General features: G+C 36.5%; 1 protein-coding gene across 1 annotated transcript in view; it reads left to right on the plus strand.

The window, feature by feature from the left end:
- The window catches only part of cdh12b (cadherin 12b), a 188,453-nt gene that overhangs the window by 69,266 nt on the left and 98,722 nt on the right, over positions 1–20,465 (plus strand). Inside the window, exon 2 of the mRNA XM_067430268.1 lies at positions 6,921–7,355. Within this exon, the coding sequence (XP_067286369.1) occupies positions 7,122–7,355 (234 nt within the window). The 5' untranslated portion in view covers positions 6,921–7,121. The remainder of the gene's footprint in view (positions 1–6,920; positions 7,356–20,465) is intronic.

The raw sequence follows: 20,465 nt of genomic DNA on the forward strand, positions 1-20,465 counted from the left end.
TTGTCCTATAGGCAAAGCATATTTGGAAACAATCAAATCTAATGTGTATATTTGTGGGTATACATACACATTATACACATACAGCCTGGACTGGACATTAACACCCAAATGCAGAGCAGCGGAGTGTAACACAGTCACCACTAGCCACTTTGGTGGGTTGAAATTTATAATTAAAATATCTGAAATAATAAACTAAACATATAAACTGATTTTTAAATCGATACTGAAATATCTGGAATGCTTCCAGTAGTCATTTTCCGCAGATTAGATACAAGATACCAGCTGTGCTTTTTCTCTCTCATCTCTCCGACAGAGAGTTGACAGACAAACCCGTCTCCCCTCACTCACTCATTTAATTTGCTCCTGATGAATATTGTTAGTGTCGGGATGGTTTTAAGCGGATGGAAACAGTTGAGAAAGAAAACATATGTGTAAAAGTATAATGGATACACAAGTCATGTCTTGAAGTGATAGCAGCATAATATACCTGCTGCCAAATATAAAATATAACAAAAATATAAAAATAACTACATAGCCGTTTTTCCCCATGGTATCAAAATTGTGGCCAGTGAAAATGCTGAGTGGCTAGTAACTTTGGAAAACCAGTAGCCTGAGAGGCTGGTGAGCAAAAACGTTATTGTCAAACCTTGCATACATAGTAAGGATTAATCTATTCAATTGATTAAAAAAAACATGACAGTCAATCACTACTTAAATTACATTGTATTACATTAAGTAAAAATTGTACAGTAAGTCACAGCATGTGACTGTTATAAAGATTGATATGGATTATTCTGAAGTTTCTTACACCAAAATATACAATGACATAAATATATTTTTAGGGGAAGGGGAAGGAACTATGGGTTTAAAGCATAAGCATTCAGATGTGCAGATATTGTTTTATGTGATGCCACACACATTCCTCTGTTTGCTTTCGTCATGCAACACTTTAAAATATGGTTGTATTAGTTAAAATAATTTAATGCATGAGTTACCATGAACTAACCACGAACAACCGCATTAGTTCATCTTTGTTAACGCTAGTTAATAAAAATCCAGCTGTTTGTGGTTTGTCTGTGTTAGTTCGCATTGCATTATCTATGTTAACAAGATTTTAATAATGCATTAGTAAATGTTGAAATTAACATTAACAAAGATAAATAAATGCTTTGTAAGAGCAGTTCATTATTAGTTCATGTTAACTAATGTAGTTCACTAATGTTAACTAATGCACCTTATTGTAAAGTGTTAGCAAAATACTAAGTATACAGACAGTGCATAGTACATTAGATAGTAAATATGTAATCTAACCTGATTTAGCAAGGCACATTTCATCGGGGACAACTCAGATGGAACCTGCACTTTAAGAGCCTGAAGATACTGCTGAGATTTTATAACCGTTGCTTAAATTTATGACTCCGAATCATTTTCACATTTGCTTCTTGATTAGAACAGGCAGGTTAAATTTCACCAGCCATGTCTCGCTCTATATGAACCAGTCTGAAGTGTCTCTTTGATTTTATTTGCCTTTGAAAAAGGCTGTTTCGGCTGAGAGCATCCAGGGATAAGGAGTCAACTGCTTTTCCATCAACACCTCCCCTGTAGGAGTATCAAGTCTGGCAGGCTTTAAGCACTACTCCTTCCTTTGGCCTCATCCGGCCACTCTTGGTGTGCCCGCACCTCCAGATCTATTGTGAGCTAACTGAGAAACCTGGCAGGCCTGGCTGACTGTTTACACTTGATGCACTTGAAAGCTGCCAAACTACCACTGGGTGGTAGCAGGTGGGGTTCAATGCTGGCAAACTGATAAGCACATTGACCTGGGCACAAAAAGCTAGCGATCAATCCCGCAGCCAATGAAGCACACAGGAGAGGTGAGATGCACTGAGGCATATCGGACAATTATTGGTTTGGCATCAGGACGAATCAGGTGGTCTGAGAGCTATAGCAAAACTGAAATTGTTCAAAACTGTGATCTTACAGGTGAAATGCAGGATTGATGAGGTGTCGAGCACAGGCTTGCAGTGATGTACTGTATCTCTGTTAAAGCATCAGGAGGTAGAGGAAGGCTACAGAAAAACTGGGAAATGTATTATATAACTATACAGCATCAAACCTAAATGCAGATGTCATATACTTTCATGTCTGGCGATGCATTAGACAAATACATCATCCTAGTGCCTCATTTGTATGTGAGTGGCGGCCTCTTATGTGTCTCTTTCAGTCCCTTGACATTACCAAAGATCAAAGGCCCAACAAATATATGTAATATTATGAAGTATATCTTAACAATGTTATTTAGAAGTTTGAGATATTCTTTATTTTTTTATACATTAAGGATGCATTAAATCAGGGGTCCCCAAACTCGGCCCTGAAGGGCCAATCAAACACACCAGAAGCAGCTCATTAATGCCTTTATAGGCCCTAGTAAGACATTGATTAGTTAGTTTAGGTGTGTTTCATTGGGGTTGAAGCTAAACTCTGTAGGACAGTGGGCCTCCAGGAACGAGTCTGGAGACCCCTGCATCAAAGGGATAGTTCACCCACGAATTATCATGTGATTTACTCACCCTCAAGCCATCCTAGGTCTATATGACATTCTTCTTTCAGATGAATGCAATTTAATTTATATTATAAAATGTCCTTGCTAATCCAAGCTTTATAATTGCCGTGAATGGCAGCCCAAAAAAGTGCATCCATCCATTATAAAATAATCCACACGGCTCTGGCGCCTGTTAAGCTTTTTCCTTAATTTGAATACAGAAGGTGGTCCGCCGGACACTAGATATTGTACTTTATAAAGTGTTATATTATGGATATATTTCTTAGAAAATATCCCATCAATTAGAAGGCTTTTAGTGAACCCCCAGAGCCGTATGGATTACTTATATAATGGATGGATACACTTTTTTGACATTATAAAGCTGACATTTTCAAGCTCGGAAGAGCCAGGACATTTTTAATATCACTCAGATTGTATTCTTCTGAAATAATAATGTCATATACTCCTAGGATGGCTTGAGAGGTAGTAAATCATAGGGTATTTTTTTATTTTTTTATTTTTATTTTTTGGGTGAACAAGCCCTATAAATTGATCACTGTAAAAATGTTTTATATTACAAAGAGGTCACATTTTCCCAATGATAAATAACTATGATAAAATTAACTACGACTTTTACCTCAACAAGCTCATAAATACTGCTTATTAATAGTTAGTGAGGGGGTTGTTAAGTTTAGGTTTTGGGTAGGATTAAGGGATGTAGAATATGGTCATGCAGAATTAGGCATTAATATGTGCTTTATAAGTACTAATAGATAGCCAGTATCCTAGTAATATGCATGCTATAATAAGCAACCATAGCATGTGATAGTGAGAATTTGGCCCTAAACTAAAGTGCTGTCTACAAATGATTTATATAAATGTTCTTGTAACGTTCTATTTATCAAAGCACCCTGAAAACAGCACAACCATTTCCACCATTTATATATATATATATATATATATATATATATATATATATATATATATATATATATATATATATATATATATATATATATATATATATATATATATATATATTTTTTTTTTTTTTTTTTTTTTTTTTCTTGAGCAGCAAATCAACATATTACAATGATCTCTGAGGGATCATGACACTGAAGACCGGAGTAATGATGCTGAAAATGCAGCTGTCATCACAGGAATAAATAACATTTTACAATACAATACAATAGAACAGCCATTTTAAATTGTAGTGATATTTCACAATTTTACCATTTTATTGTATGTTGATCAAATAAATGACACTTAAAAAAAAAAAAAAAAAAAAAAAAAAAAAGACAATCCCAACCTGGTAGGGTTAATGATAAATGTGGTAAATCTTAGTGTATGTATACATTACAATTTGCATCAAAACCTGTAAAATAAATAAAAATAAATGGTATTGTTCATAATTCAGTGCATATTTTCTTACAATTTACTGTTCTGGTTCTTCTACCACAAGAACATTTTATTAGCAGTGCTCGAAAGTCCAATCAGAAGGCTTTGCCTGCCACAAAATTGCCTGAACTGATCTCAAACACTGCTAAATTGCATATGGCATCTGTAACAAATGATCCACTGGAGGCGAGGTTGTGAGAACCCAAGTGTAGTCGTTTTATTCATTTAACGCAAAATCCACACTAATAACATGGAACCAAAGCTTGACTTGAACAAACTTGCCATAAACAGACTTGGCTTAAACTCACCACCTGTGGGTTACAACACTGAATAACGGACAAAGACACATGGCAAATATGAGGGCTTAAATACACAAAGACTGAGGACTAGACATGACAAACCTGTGAACAATGATTAACTAATAAACCAATGACAACATGACATAGAAGCACATGACGAACCAGGAAGTGCCTGACAGAACATGACAGTGAACATGATAAACTCAAAAACAGTGCCAAGGCACCAAACATGGTCCCTGCTGTGGCTGAGGCGGGCCTGGGAGCGTGGGCTGACCTGGACCCTGTGCCGTGGGCGGACCCGGGCCGGCATGGTTGATAGTTGATGGTCAGTTATTCTGTAACAAATGATCCACTGGAGGCGAGGTTGTGAGAACCTAAGTGCAGTCTTTTTATTCATTTAACGCAAAATCCAAAATCATAACATGGAACCAAGACTTGACTTGAACAAACTTGCCACACACAGACTTGACTTAAACTCACCACCTGTGGGTCACAACATCTAATAACTGACAAAGACACATGGCAAACATGAGGGATTAAATACACAAAGACTGAGGACTAGACACGACAAACCTGTGAACAATGTTTAACTAATAAACCACTGACAACATGACATAGGAGCACAAGACAAAGGAGCACATGACAGGATCACATGAAGTGCATGACAGAACATGCCAGTGAACATGATAAACTCAAAAACATGAAACATGAACCTACACCAAAACACCCTGTGACAGCATCAATATCTGAAGATATGAATAATTATGGTTACATGCTTTGTGATAAGATGAACCGTGATCTTATGCATCTCAAATAGGGTTTAATATCATCCAAATCCATGTTGAAAGGTTTATTTGTTGTTTTTTTATTATTATTATTTATTTTTTTAACATAGGTAATATGCTTTGTTCCTTTCTCAGAGAAAATAACTGATTGATTGAATTACCATCTAATCATGGTAATTTAGGAACCTGACACATCTTGTTGAACGTGTTCCTAGCCAGAGATGCTCAGATAACCACTAGCTCATTACAATCCTTGATGGATCCGACCAATAATTGCAAGCTGCTCCTAGTGACAGCTTCTGTGTAGAATTGCTGTTGACTTTAATGCAATTGCCTTTTGCTAACAAAGTGACAAAGGTTATTCTTAACATGATATGATAATGATTCACAGATAGATAAATGGTCACTACACTTTCCCAATGAACTGCATGTAGTGACAGGTGTGTGCGGGTGTGAAAGTGACAAAAAGACTTTCAAAGCTACTTGTTTTGTATCATCAATGTTTGAATTTGCAGAGCATGCATTGCAATTACCTTTTGTTCCCTAATAATAATACCTTTTAATGACTAGGTTATCGACAAATACCTTAAAATACAATATCATCATCAATATGTCACGATTCATTGCATTACAACATCATAAATTGGATTGAGACTGAAACAGCATTAACACACTCAGTGTGTCCATAACAGAGTCTCTCTGCTTATTTGGATGACTTGCCACTTCAATTATTGATTTGTAGGACATGATATGAATGCACGAAGTAAAAATATTGATAAAAGGATCTAAAGCACAATATCGTGACAACAAATATTGCTTTATTTATATGACTGTATCAGCACAGCCCTAATACCATTACTACTAAAACCATTTTTCTCTAAGCCATATAGGAATAATAAGTGATTGGCCAAAGGTGGAGTTCATACTTCTCATACAAATCCATAATGCACACTCTACATTAATAAACTAAAACTGCAATTCCATGCTGGGTGGAATGTTCACCAGTAGTATGGAATAATCTGATTTTATTGTAGTTAATACAGTTTAAAAGAACTGTTTTCTATTTGAATATATTGTAAAATGTGATTTATTTCTCCATTCTTCAGGGTCACATAATCCTTCAGAAATCATTTGAATATGCTAATTTGTTGCTCAAGGCTTTCATTACCCCAAACTTTTGAAAGGTGTAACAACTGTTACTGTGTAACAACTGTTCCTTTTTAATGATATATATTATAATATAATAATACATGTTTCTTGAGCAGCATATTAGAATGATTTCTGAAGGATCATGTGACACTTAAGAGTAATAATGCTGAAAATTCAGCTATGCCATCGCAGGAATACATTTTAAAATATAATAACATTGAAAACAGTTATTTTAAAATGTAATAATTGCAGCCTTGGTAAGCAAAAACATATTTAATGAAATATGTATTAATATTGAATTAGCATTTATTTAGTTATGTATTTTTATTAATATTGATATTACACTCAACTCAATACTCTGTATGTGGATACCTCACTTTGAACACTGACTTTAAATCAAGAGAGATCTTTTTTTTTTGTCAAGGCAGAATAAAAAAAAAGAGGTGGCCTGCATGCATATCCATATGAAATAACAGATCTCTCTAAGAATGGACATGCTGTGAATGTACGGTCAGTATTAATAGAAAGACTGCATTCCACAGCAGCCGTAGAGCATTTTAGAGGATGTATTAAGCATTTATGTTCCTGTGCTTTCACCGAATATTCTTTTAGATGCCACACAGGGGTCAAAACAGGGTCACTGATATCTCTAGAGGACTAGATGTTCCACAAAATGTATATTGTAGCTATTGTACATTAAAACAAATCTATTTCTTGGCTACAAAACTGATTATTCTCTTTTTTCAGTTGCAGGTGATGAATTTATTACCTGGGTGACTTGAGTCAAATCTCCAGCGAGGGGAGTGGTAAAGCACCGGACCACTGACCTCTCCTCAATCTCTACTTGATTCACGCTCCAGCTCGTGAGCCTCTGAGCCCTGGATCTCTTGCCTCTCATCTTTTCCCTCTGGACCTTGACTTGAGAACAGCACCATAACAGTCCGCCCAATGCTGAGGAGGAACTGCCTGCTGCTGTTCCTGTGCTTCCTCTTTGAGCAGAGCTCCTGTGCTCCCTTCCAAAGCAGGCCAGGGCAAGAGTGGCCCCACAGCCAGGCAGGGCCATCAGCAGCAGGAAGGAATGGAGGTTCCAGAGGATTCCAGAGGGTCAAGAGGGGCTGGGTGTGGAACCAGTTCTTTGTGCTTGAGGAGTACATGGGCTCGGACCCACAGTACGTTGGAAAGGTATAAAGTGCTTTGATCAAGGATAAGAAGAATGATTGCATTTCAACTGTAGCTTAATAACCGTAACCAGCTTTATGAAGTCATACTCTTCTGAGCCAAAGCCAGTCCCCTCTGCTATAGGATCCGTCTGCCTATCCTTTGATTTGTTTAATCCAAACCCACAGCTCATTTGCCTAAATTAATTAACATAGTCACTAGATAGAGAGTCAGTTTCTTGACATTAGATATAGTAAAGCACACAGTATAGAAGGCATCTGCTATAACATGTACATTACTTGAACATTTCAATAGTTGCCACCACAACTTGCCACAAGTAGTGAAAGCTTGTAATACCAAAAACAGTAATACCAACAAAAAAAACTCACTGATTTGAGATTTAATACAAATTCTCTTGAGTAAGAACAGTCAAACCAGAATCACCAAATTTGGTTATTCACAAAAACCAAAATATTAGTGAATGAGAGTACTTTCTTAGAACTGTCAAGCAAATATAACTCACACTGTAGTTTCTGTTTTTGTCTGTTACTTAAAAAAAAAGAAAGTTAAAAAAATATATGTTTATGTGTTTATGAAAAATATACCAGCATATATTAGAAGCAATAAAATCCAGCCGCAAGACAATACAGGCAGTGAGACTTTGCCATTAATTTGAATAATAATGCAGCTGACAGGTCAAATAATGTAATTTTTCTATTGTATTGCATGTACACGAATCTGTCATCAGGTAAAAATTGTTTTTTAGCATGGTGCACACATTTGAGTGGAAGATATGTGCGCACAGACAGTGATCTTTAATCACAAACCATTCATATTCATTGGTGCATTTCCGAGCATGCGGTCATAACAACACAACATGAGGCTGAAATCTAATTTTCATGCAAAAAAGTGCCGTAGTCTTCCAAAGAACATCGCCTTTAGCAGAGCATAACCCGACCTGATATTTCCACATACTTATCAAGTAAAATGAGACATTTCAGTATGAATATTAGTTCACATTAGTAAGATTCATCGCTGATGGGTCTTGCCTCTGTGTCACTGTCACCGCCTTTTTTCCAAATAAGACGTGGAGAGGAAGAGACTAAACAAATCTCCCAGAGTGAAGTTCCTTCTTAATAGTGATTAGGGCTTCATTTTGTGCCAAATTCATCTTAAAACAGATGGCTTCGTCCCCTGCCATGTGGAGCATGATTTGAACACCTCACTTTATTTAACATTTAAAGAGGATTTTCCCTTTAATGAAGTAGTGCCCTCCACACTTTACCCAGTTTAATGGAACAAATCACCTGATACATCCTATATGTCACAGCGAGCGGAATGAAATTACATATTATATTTAGCATTTGCTTAACTTTTTAATTTAAACTTTTGTCCTAGCACAGGAATTCCTTCACTTTCTGCAATAATAATTTTATTATCAGGCAAGTATGTGAATTTACCTAGAGAACTAGGAGAAACAAAGAAAAAAAGTGACAATGGAATGCTCAAGGCCACAACACATCAGCAAACATGACTTGCGGCACAGATGAATAATTTGCTGTTTGCGTAAGACGTCTTAATCAGGACAATGAGACAAAATACCAGCAAAACTGATTAGCATAATTCAAAAAAATAAATAAATAAATAAACACGATAATGTCACAATGAGTTTCAAGACCGTGACTGATCATGGCTGGGTTTTAGAGGTAAGAGGAAATGCAAGGAAGCTTTTCTTTTGGTTTGTTTTGTTTTTACCTTGAACCAGGGACTGGCTTTTGTCTATTTTGAATTAATAAATACAAGTCTCTCCTAACATTTGTTTACTGCTGTGTGACAGAGAGAGGGTTGCGTGCCATGGTGTCAAAGGAATAAACAAAATGAAAAAGGAGGGGAAAGAACAAAGCTTGCATTTCCTTAGGCTTCTTAGTCAGGCATAAATTGCACTTGGGACTTTGTATTGTTTCCTTGCCATGTCCATTAGCTGTATCTATTGGCATGCAAACTGCTTTTTGTTTTGTGCATGGATTTTCTGATAAACCATAAAGAGGCCTGTCATAACCTTTTACAAAACACAACTGATATATTTCATATATATAGTCATATATATTTCATATATATATATATATATATATATATATATATATATATATATATATATATATATATATATATATATATATATATATATATATATATATATATATATATATATATATATCAGTTGTGTTTTGAATGAAGAGACTGCAAATACATTTAGCTCATGATGAATACATTTATTTTATGTATATACATATATTTTACATATATTTTATTTATTTTTTATTTATTTATGTTACTTTTATATAGAGGCATCATGCACATTCAAAAAGATTTTTGAGCCAAATGAATTTGAATGCAGCTTCAAAACTACAACAAAAGAAAAAAGAAAAGAAAAAATACATTTGATAATTAACCCTTTAAAGCATACAATCACACTAGTGTGTGTCAAGTTATCAACTGCTAAATTCAAATTTGGCTTTGTTCATTGGCTGGCGCTGAGCCAGAGACAGGCGTGTTAGGTGCTAACACAACTGTTCTGTGTCTTCATACATATTATTTTTATGTTTCTGATATTTGAATACAGATAAGTCACTAACAAAAAAAAATAAGTTTCAGTCAATCTCATGTCAATCTACAGTACCTATAGAGTAGTATTGCATCCTTAATATCTCTGAAAAGTCTTCAGTTTTATTATATTCATAAAATAAAGATATGCTGTACTGAGTCATCCCGGGGGGGAGTGAGTTTGTATTCCGTCGAGAGTGTCTGAAAGCTCTGACATCTTTAATTGTAGAGAAAAAGAACATTAATCATTGAAAAAAAAAAAAACATTTTCCTAAATAAACCATTGAGATCGATCATATTTAGCCATACATATATGATCAAGGATCAGATCTAGAGGCTGGAATTGAACAGGAGAAGCAGCAACGATGACTACAGGTGGACATCTCAATGGTATGTACTGTAACTTATATATGCTTAGTGGCTTGTCATGCTTGCGAGTTTTACAACATTTGTGTGTGTTTACTTGTGGTTTATGAGGACATAATTTGGTTTATGGACTATTTTATGTGATTTAATGTTAGCAGTAGCAAGTGGAACATTTTTACACATCAGACTAGTGCGTGTTTACATAGAAAAACAATGGAATAGTGCATTTAAATGAACAAGTCGATAGCTAACAACACAAAGACATTTAAAGCAGTTTTACTCGCCGCCTCAAAAACAAAGCCATCCACTGCTCCATTAACGGAAGCTGTGCTCTTTGGGAAGCTGTACAGGCTTTTCTTGCCCTGACAACCAAAAACACACTTCTTGATTTCGTGAAGTCCTGTGACTACAGCACGCAGCCGGCTTTGTTTGCTCTCTCACTCTAGTCACAGCCGTGCCCTTCCGGGAAAAGGTCCCGTACGTCCCATACAAGGACATTCCGCCTCATCTAACGTCACGTAGATCCATACTCGAAAAAAAAAAACGTATGAGAAACCGGAAGGAGAATTTTGTATTGAAATACTCCATCAAACGTCCAACTTAAAAAAAAAAAAAAAAAAAATACCCTTTGTCCATGTTTAGGATGGGAATCCAAGTCTTTAACAGAGAAAAAAGCAGCCATAATATGATTACGTGTTTTATTGATATCGGAAATACATTGCATATGTATGTAAAGTTTACTTTAATCTAAGAATATTACATGTATAAAATGAACAATGCCCCATCGTTGTCGAATATTGTAGTTTTTAAGCTATATGTCATAAAACTATAGACAATAAAAAAAAAATGCAAATAATAACATAAAATTTGTAAAAGCATATGCTTGAAATGTTTGTTTCTATAAGATACAAAATACGTGGAAGACTGAATCGATGCAGGGCTTATAGTCCTTAATATAATCTTAATAATCGGCAATTGTGAGAGTGAATGAGTAAATAATGTTCTCACATTGATAATTCAAAAGTATAATCGGATATGACACTGCAGTAATTATTACAAAAGATAAAGTAATAATGGTTATTTTTATTTGGAGGTAATTTTTTCACATGAACCTCACACCCAAGTAGTGCCCCCAAAACTATGTGCATGACAACTCTGCTTTTATTTACCTGTTTAAACAATCTATATCAGAACACCTCAGCAACCACATAGAAACGCAATACAACCAATACGAACACCTCAGCAACCGCATAGCAACACACTACAATCCAATTACAACTCCTCAGCAACCACATAGCAACACACTAAATACCAATAAGAACACCTCAGCAACCACAGAGCAACACACTATAAACCACTCAGAAAACTTCAACCACACATGTAACATTGTGTTAAAGAGCTCTGCTACATTCACATTCTTTGTTTCCTCTTTTTTTAAAAGAAAAACTATAAATCTAATTTAATTATACTTGTAAAAGGCATGGCCTAGTTCATTCATGTTAAGCAGCACTTTGGGATCTGTAACCTTTAAGAAATCTGTATGCCTTTATTGTAATTTAAGGAAGTAATTCTTACAAAAGACTTACAGAAATGTGCTCTGGTTAAGAACAGACACCTAGACACTACAGTTCACACTTGTAGTTCGGTTAGTTTGGTTCGTTTGGTCCGGACCAAAAAACAAAAACAAAACATAGTCCTGGTCCGCTTAACGTACACACTGGCATTTTTAACAGCGAACCTAAAGTTACCAAACCAAAGGCATAGGGAGACGGTCACAACCTGATTGGTTGGCTTATATGACGTGGGAGCTTGCTTACCGAACATTCAAAACAACTTGTGCTGGATTAAACGCGATCATGTTATGCATGTACATGGCATTATTTTTAGACGCTGAGAACTCATGAAGAGCTCATAAAATGTTTAAAACATTCAAAACAGCAGCAGGATTTCCTCCGTTGGATGCAGAAACAAGACGACTGTCTCTTAAGCAAAAGAGACAGCTGTCGCCTATAACGTAAAATGGCAACACAGGTCCTTTGATGAGAAGAATCAGGTATGCTTTTTGTGCGTTTTTTCTAGCATTTTCGAAACCTGCTCGTCAGACTAAATATTGATGAGGCACTTCCTCGTTGCTCTGCGTTTGCCCTCTGAAGCTAAACGTTATTCATTTTGGATACACCGATCTTTCCGCGTCGTCAAATAAGCTGACATGGCATCTTGTGACATTACGTCCGTTTTTTGGTTCGTTTGCATGTCTTTGGTCCGTGTTGCGTTCATATATCAATCGAACCGCACCAGAGTTCGTTTGGAAGCGGATTGAGGGTGCTTTCACATCTCTAGTTCGGTTCATTTGATCTGAACCAAGGGCAAACAATTATACACTGTTGCATTTTTCAGCTTTTTTGGTTCCTTTTCACATCACACTTATTGTTTTGGTCCGAACCAGTTGAAACGAACCAAAACGTAGGCACGTGACAACATCCACATCACTCATTGGCCATGGCGTATTTCCTAAACTGCTTTTCGATTGGTCAGAGTTTACGTGTGGGAAAATTCCAACAGAAGAAGCAAAGCCAGCAAACTATAACACTATGGAGAGATGACTGCACGGGCTGGTTTTGTCCCTGGCCATAATCTACTACACTGTGTGTATTTACCACAGTATGCAAATACCTTTCTATAATGAAGCACGGATGCGAAGTGAAAACAACGTTCTAATGCACTGCAGACGGCGAGCGCGCATCGCTCGTCACTTCAAGAGGAGGCGTGCATTAATTATTAACTCTTGACATGCTCATCTTCCGAAAATATTGCCAACAATCTATCAGGTAATAATATCATGCACAGCACACAATGTCTGCACAGCTAACTACGGCATCTGGTTCAGTCCAAAAATGATCAGTACTTTTGCAGTTGGTTCTATTCGAGGTTGGATCACGTTCTCACCACAAACAAACCGCTCCAGAGTTCGTTTGTTTGGTCTGCACCCGAGTGCGATTGCTGCTTTCAGACCTGACCAAACAAACCGCACCAAAGAGGGAAACGAACTCTAGTACGATTCAACCGATCTAAATGAGGCAGGTGTGAAAGCACCCTGAGACCCGTCTTTTTAGCAATCTCGGTCCGCTTGTTTGGTGCGCACCAGGGTTCGGATGGCAGCGTTCACATATCAGTTCAAATGAACCGCACCAAACTAGCAATCGCACCAGGGTTCGTTTTAATCGAACCAAACATGACAAGTGTAAATGTGTTACATTGTATCATTTTTAGGCCCAGATTCACAGACAGGTCTTAGATTAAGCCAGGACCAGGCCTTAGTTCAATTAGGGCATTTGAGTAGCTTTTATAAACAAGCCTGAGAAAATAATCTAATCTCAAATAATCTTGAGAAAAAAACAATGGCACTGACAAATTTTAATATGTCTGTGCAAGCTTTCAGTTAAAACAGTTCAAACATGCATTTTAGACTGAGACGTAGGCCTTTTCTATGGGGGATAAATGTTAATAGAAATAGTTTAGTATCACCCAAAGACAAAAATGGCAATGCTCAAATGTATTGTAAAAAGTTATAAATTAATTAAATCTTTAACAATCGTGAGTTTAATATTTTATCCATTGTAACACATAACAGGGCCACAGTAATGTACAACATAAAAGGAATAACCAACCCTCTTGCTATAGTGGTAGACATGGAATTTTGGCAGCGGAGACCAAATAGATATCTTATTTTATGAAATAACATTTTTCCAAGCATAAAATATTAATTCCAAACAGAAGAGTTGATGGATTGACACATAATATGCAACAGCAGGCAGATGTATTATTTTATTTTATTTTTTGGTATGCATTTATGCAAAAGCTGAGAGCATGAGAACATCACAGCCTCCAGATACAGGAGAAACTCTACAACACATCAGCATTTTATCGTTTATTACGGATGAATAAAAGTCTCATTGAGCCTTTGGGAATACCACAACAAAGCCTCAATACCGCAATTAAATAATGCACTACCGTCCCTGGTGTTGAGCAATGTCGCAGGAAAAACGGCAATCATTCTGCTCAATGCAAATCAGGTTCTCTTTCTCCTCCTCTCCCTGTCCTGCTACAGCGTTTCAATCACAATTAAACCCTCCTTTCTCTGTCACTTATGACCACCCACAATTCACCTCTTTCTTCCATCATCTGAGCTAATAACATAATAAAGATTATACATAATCTCAAAGACACAGGTCGGTGGGTTTTAAATACTTTATGATGTAACATTATTTATGACATCATTAGCCAAAGTGCAATCAGTCAAACTCAGTTTCAACCTTTTATATCTGATAGCAGTCATTTTAAAAGGAAAATGAACCAATATACAAAAGTGATTTGATAGGATGTGTATCCGTGTGTCATTTTATGATGTTTCAAGTCAAAATGAAATCAAAATTGAACCCATTTACTTTCTTAATGTACGTTCCTGGTCTTATTGTGCATGATTCATCAAGACATTTTTCTAAAGTGAATTGCATTTTTTTTTATGTAACATCAAAACATTATAACTTCCTAAGCCTCTGAAACAACTCTTATATTCAGCTATCATGAATCCCTCTAACTTTTTAACCCCCTCCTTACAAATTCCTGTCTCCATTCTGGTACTTTTAAAAAAATACAAAACCCTAATATATGTTAAATAATGGGCACTGTATCAGAATGAAAATCTACATGTAGCCAAAAACCTTCTTGAGTAGACAGAAATAAATATACAAATAAACAAATATGTAACATGTAAGTAAAACTTTTTTTGAAATTGTGTGGGAGAGACAGTAGAGAATTTTCTCATTAAATTAACTTTGATGCACAATCTTTGTACACCAGTCATCTAAGTCCTGATTTCCTCTGTCAGCAAAATATAAGTCAAGATGACCTGCAAAAAAAAGTCTAAATGAAAAGTAACTGGATTGGAAATGTAAGTAAAAGATTGTAAGTTTAGTACTAAATAATGCTTGAGCAAAAGTGCAAAGTCTCTCAAATACTACTACAGTATTTACATACACAAAATATATGACTTCCGAAACAAAATACAGTTACTCAAATAATTTTGGGGGGGAGAATTTTCCAATTAAATGAACTTTAATCGTACTATACATCATAGATTGTAAAAAAAAAAATATGGACGTGTGTCCGTGATGGCGATTCTAAAGCATAGAGTAGAGACGAGCTGGCTGTTGCCATCTTGCCAGCACGTCATCGCGCATCCCATCCGGATAACAGAAAACGGGCAAAGAGGCGCGTCACGTCCGGATAACCAAAATTGGTCAAAGTGTCACGTGGGCGGAGCTTAGATGATACAATGAATAACAAAACGCGGTTAAATGGCTTTCGACATTAAATAAATCTTTTTTTTTTCTGCTATAAAGTTGGGAATTTTAACATGGGGTTCAAATAGATTCTGCTCCCTTCTGGAGCCATTCAATGAAAGTTTACGTTACTTCCATATTGGCTTCAACAGAAACTGCGGCAGGTTGCCGCTTGCTATTCACGTGGATTTACAGGCCAAGAAATGGATATAAATACACATGTACACACATGAAAAGTTTCAGAATGAGTTTCACTCAAATAAGTCAGTTTCTGGATGCAAAATGGCTGCAAATGGCATTTCAGATTGACTATAAAGCAAGGGGAGCTTCTCAGAAAGTTAAGCTGGATCACATTCACCTCATATCTGAGGATCTCAATCCCAGATGAGCAAAAAACGAATCATCAGGAGACCCAAGCGGATCAAGGGTTTAAACTGTGTTTACAAAGACGCAACTGACTGGGCTTTTTCTGTGTGTGTGTGTCCATCCATCCCACAGATAGCTTGTGCACAAATGCATGTGCATGGAACACCGAAGAGGATCCGTGTCCATATCAAAGAGTCTGATTAATGAAAGAATCACTCCAAAATCACTCTAAAGAAGATGTACACCGCATTGTCTGGAAATATTTGAGATGGGTATTTACAAACCCAATCCAATAATGGCAGCTGGGCGAGATGCTCCAGATCTTTTCAAAGCTCCCCATTCTCATTTTACCTGCACTGACATCATCTTTGATTCATCTTCAGCCTTTCTCAGCACAATCTGTTCAACAACTGCTATCAAACAGCCTTTTCAACAAAACATTTAGCTTCTCCTTTGCTGTCTCTGCCTTAATCTTGCTCTTTTTGAAAAGGAAACAGTTTAAGACCACCCGTAACCATGCTGTTTTAAATCTGTATGCGTCTGTTGAACACTTTACAGTCATGTGAAAAAGAAAGGACACCCTATTATTTTTTTTATTTTTTGGGGGGTTTTGTATATCAGACCATAATAAAAATCACCTGGTCCTTGGCAGGTTTCAAAATGAGGTAAATTCAACCTCAGGTGAACAATACATGACATGTTGGGTGCATCTCAATCAGCCAGAGGTGGACAGTAACTAATTACATTTACTTGAGTACTGTTTTTTGAGTATCTGTACTTTACTTGAGTATAATTTTTTTCTGGAAACTTATGACTAACTTCACTACATTTGAAAGACAAATATTGTATTTTTTACTCCACTACATTTCTGTCAAGGTACTCGAAGTCAAAAGTCTTTTCTGTAGCAACTTTGAAAGTCAGTGGATGATTTTTTTCTTCTTTAAAAGGTGTTTGGGTTTTTGCAGAAAGCCTTTCAGGAATTACTCTTGTACAGTCACATGAAGTTCAATGATTTACCAGCATTTTTGGAACACTTATTTATAGTTCATAGCAAAATAGAAGGAGAAGGATGTCATACAAATAATTTTGTTGAGTATTCACATAAACAAAGTTGATTATGTCTTAAGTGAAGGTAAACAGTTGTGAGAATATCAGCTGTGTATCAGTGTAATGGATCTGTGCATTCGACCTTAAAGGGACAGCAGCTTTGTAAAAGGGCTTTGCAACTTTTATACAAGTATTTAAATGAGTTTAAGTTAGTCGTATGTTAGTATGTCAGATGGAGAATCACTGACTGGCTTAAACCATCATGATGGCATAATGTGCATTTATACAACAATAATAAAATAAGGCATTGACATAAAAAAGGAAATACTTAAGTATCAAAACAAATACTTCTGTACTTTTACTTAAGTAAAAATCAGTTTTTACAACTTTCACTTGTAAAGGAGTAATATTTGACCAGTAGTACTTTTCCTTTTACTCAAGTAATGAAGTTGTGTACTTTGTCCACCTATGAATCAGCTCCCTAGTTCAGTAGTCAGGGCACTGATCAGGGAGTCAGCCCATTGACTTGTCCTGATTAATGCCCCGACTCCTGAACTAGGGAGCTGTTTAAGATGCATGCACTGTCATTATTTAGGCCAAACTAGGGTGACAATTAAGAATTAAGAGGTGAAGTTGCAGTCAGGTGCTGCTAATCAAATGCCTTTGATTAATCCTCAGCAAGTGTGACCAACTCTATAAAACCAACAGTTTTGACAATTTGCTGGTATGGAGCATTCAGGTTTGTGTTACCACAATGCCAATGAGACTACGTCTACACTAATCCGGATAAATTTAAAAACGGAGTTTTCGTCTAAAAACGCTCCGCGTCCACGCTATCATTTTCAATCGTTTTCCAAAAAGTGTTCATCTACACTGAAACGTCTGAGAACGCTTACATCCCCGTACTGCGCCTGAGCAAATCCAAGACGCTTCGACTTGCGTCATTTTCGCTACTCGTTTATACTCATTTTGCGACTATGTCGAGAAAAGGCACTGAGTTTTTTAACAGTATGTACAAACTGACACTAATATTTAACAAGGCTGTCAAAACAGAGAGCATACAAAACAACTGCTGTACAATGTCGTTCACCATATTGGCTGAATTGGTCATGTGACTGCATCACATGGCTAAAAATGCGTCATCGTAATAAAAAGCCTCCGTTTTCACAGTCCACACTACGACTTGAAGACGGCGTTTTCAAATTTATCCGCTCTGGAGAGCGTTTTCAAGACGATACATTTTCATTGACTTAAAACGCTGTCTCAGTGTGGACGGAAGGCTAAAACGGAGAGAAAAATATACGTTTTCAAATGAAAACGTATTAGTGTGGACATGGCCTGAGAAAAGACATCAGCAAGTGTTGCTCCCCATCAATCTGGGAGGGGTTAGAAAGCCATTTCCTAACAAATTGAAGTCCATCATTCGACAGTGAGCAAGATTATTCACAAATGGAAAACATTCAAGACATTTGCCAATCTTCCCAGGAGTGGACATCCCAGAAAATTCACCCCAAGGTCAGACTGTGCAATGCTTAGAGAAACTGAAGAAGAAAAAAAGATCTACACTTGCAACATACAGGCCTCATTCAACATGATACAATGTTAAAGTTCATGACAGTACATTTAAAAAAGATTGAACAAGAACTTTGGAACAATGTCATTTGGACAGACAAGACCAAAGTAGAGATGTTTAGTCATAATGCATAGTGCCACGTTTGACGAAAACTAAACACAGCATATCAGCACAAACACTATTTCCAAGCAATTTGAAGTCCATCATTGTACAGCGAGGAAGATTATTCACAAGTGGAAAACATTCAAGACAGCTGCCAATCTTCCCAGGAGTGGACATCCCAGCAAATTCACCCCAAGGTCAAACTGTACAATGCTCAGAGAAATTGCACAAAAAAAAAAAAAAAAAAAAACAAGAACTAGACCTCAGACTATACAGGCCTCAGTTAACATGTTAAATGATAGTTCATGACAGTCCAATTATAAAAAGACAAAACTAAACACAGCATATCAGCACAAACACCTCATTCCAGCGGTCACGCACAGTGGTGGAGGGGTGATGATTCTGACTTGTTTTGGAGTCACAGGACCTGGGCACCTCACAGTCATTAAGTCCACCATCAACTCCTCTGTATACTGAAGTCAAATGTGAGACCATCTGTCTGACAGCTAAAGCTTACACTGCCAAAATTGGGTCATGCAACAGGACAATGATCCCAAGAACACCAGCAAATCTACAACAGAATGGCTGAAAATGAAACAAATCGAGGTGTTGCACTGATACCGACAAAGACCAGACTTCAACACGATTGAAATAGTGTGGTAGGACCTTAAGAGAGCTGTGCAAAAACAAATGCCTGCAAACCTCAATTAACTGAAGCACCGTTGTAAAGAAAAGCAGGCCAAAATTCCTCCAAAACGATGTGAGACACTGATAAAGTCGTACAGAAAATGTTTACTTCAAGTTATTGCTGCTAAAAGTGGCTCTACAAGCAACTGAAGCAAAGGGTGTTCTTAGCATGTCACCCATGGCTTATCCATTTTGACATTATGGATGTTAATTAAACCATGACACAGAAAATGCAAAAGGGTGTACTTTCTTTTTCACACACACACTCGTTTTTTATGAATATGGTGCACTTATACATTTTTTTTCACAAGTAAAAACAAACACCTTTTAATTCAACTTGTTTGCTATTTTGAAATTCTTCTAAAAACATGCAACAGCCTTGTACGATGAACAGGCCGAAATTGAAGCTGTCAGCGCACAAGTTTGCAGCACCGAAAAACTTACCTCAGAAAGGTCTCTCATTTGAATACTATAATGCATTTTGTAGAAAGACCATCCATTTTACAGCTTGTTTATGTGAGCTCTTTCTGGCTGACAGGTCGACACTTACTTCCATCGTGTTATTGGCACCCACGTCCACCTCATCTCTCCACATCACCTTCCCAGATTAATTCCCAGAAATGACTGTAATCTTATCTGTCTGAGACAACCTATTAGCTCTCAGATCTTTTCAACATAACTTAAGACGACATGGATCTGAGCATGGAAGTCAAAAGGGATTATTTACCAATTAAGTATGTCATAAAAAAAGAGACAGAGAATACATTTTACAGATAAGCATGAATGAATGTACATAGCAGTAACGTAATGCTGGTTTATATTAATGTAACTTACTTTTAGAAGAAAAAAAAAATCACTCAGTAATCTCAGTAAAAAATCTTTACAAAGAAATGGCTTGTAATATTGAATTAAATGAAACATGTAAAACATACAAGTCACTCGAAAGTATAAAATAGCAATGGATTCAACAACTGGAATAGGTTAAGATGATGTTCTGGTTGAACTTGACCTTCGTCCTCCATGCCACGGTCTGAAAACCTCATCAAA

Source organism: Pseudorasbora parva, chromosome 21 (genome assembly GCF_024679245.1).
Source record: "Pseudorasbora parva isolate DD20220531a chromosome 21, ASM2467924v1, whole genome shotgun sequence".
Classification (NCBI taxonomy): Eukaryota; Metazoa; Chordata; class Actinopteri; order Cypriniformes; family Gobionidae; genus Pseudorasbora; species Pseudorasbora parva.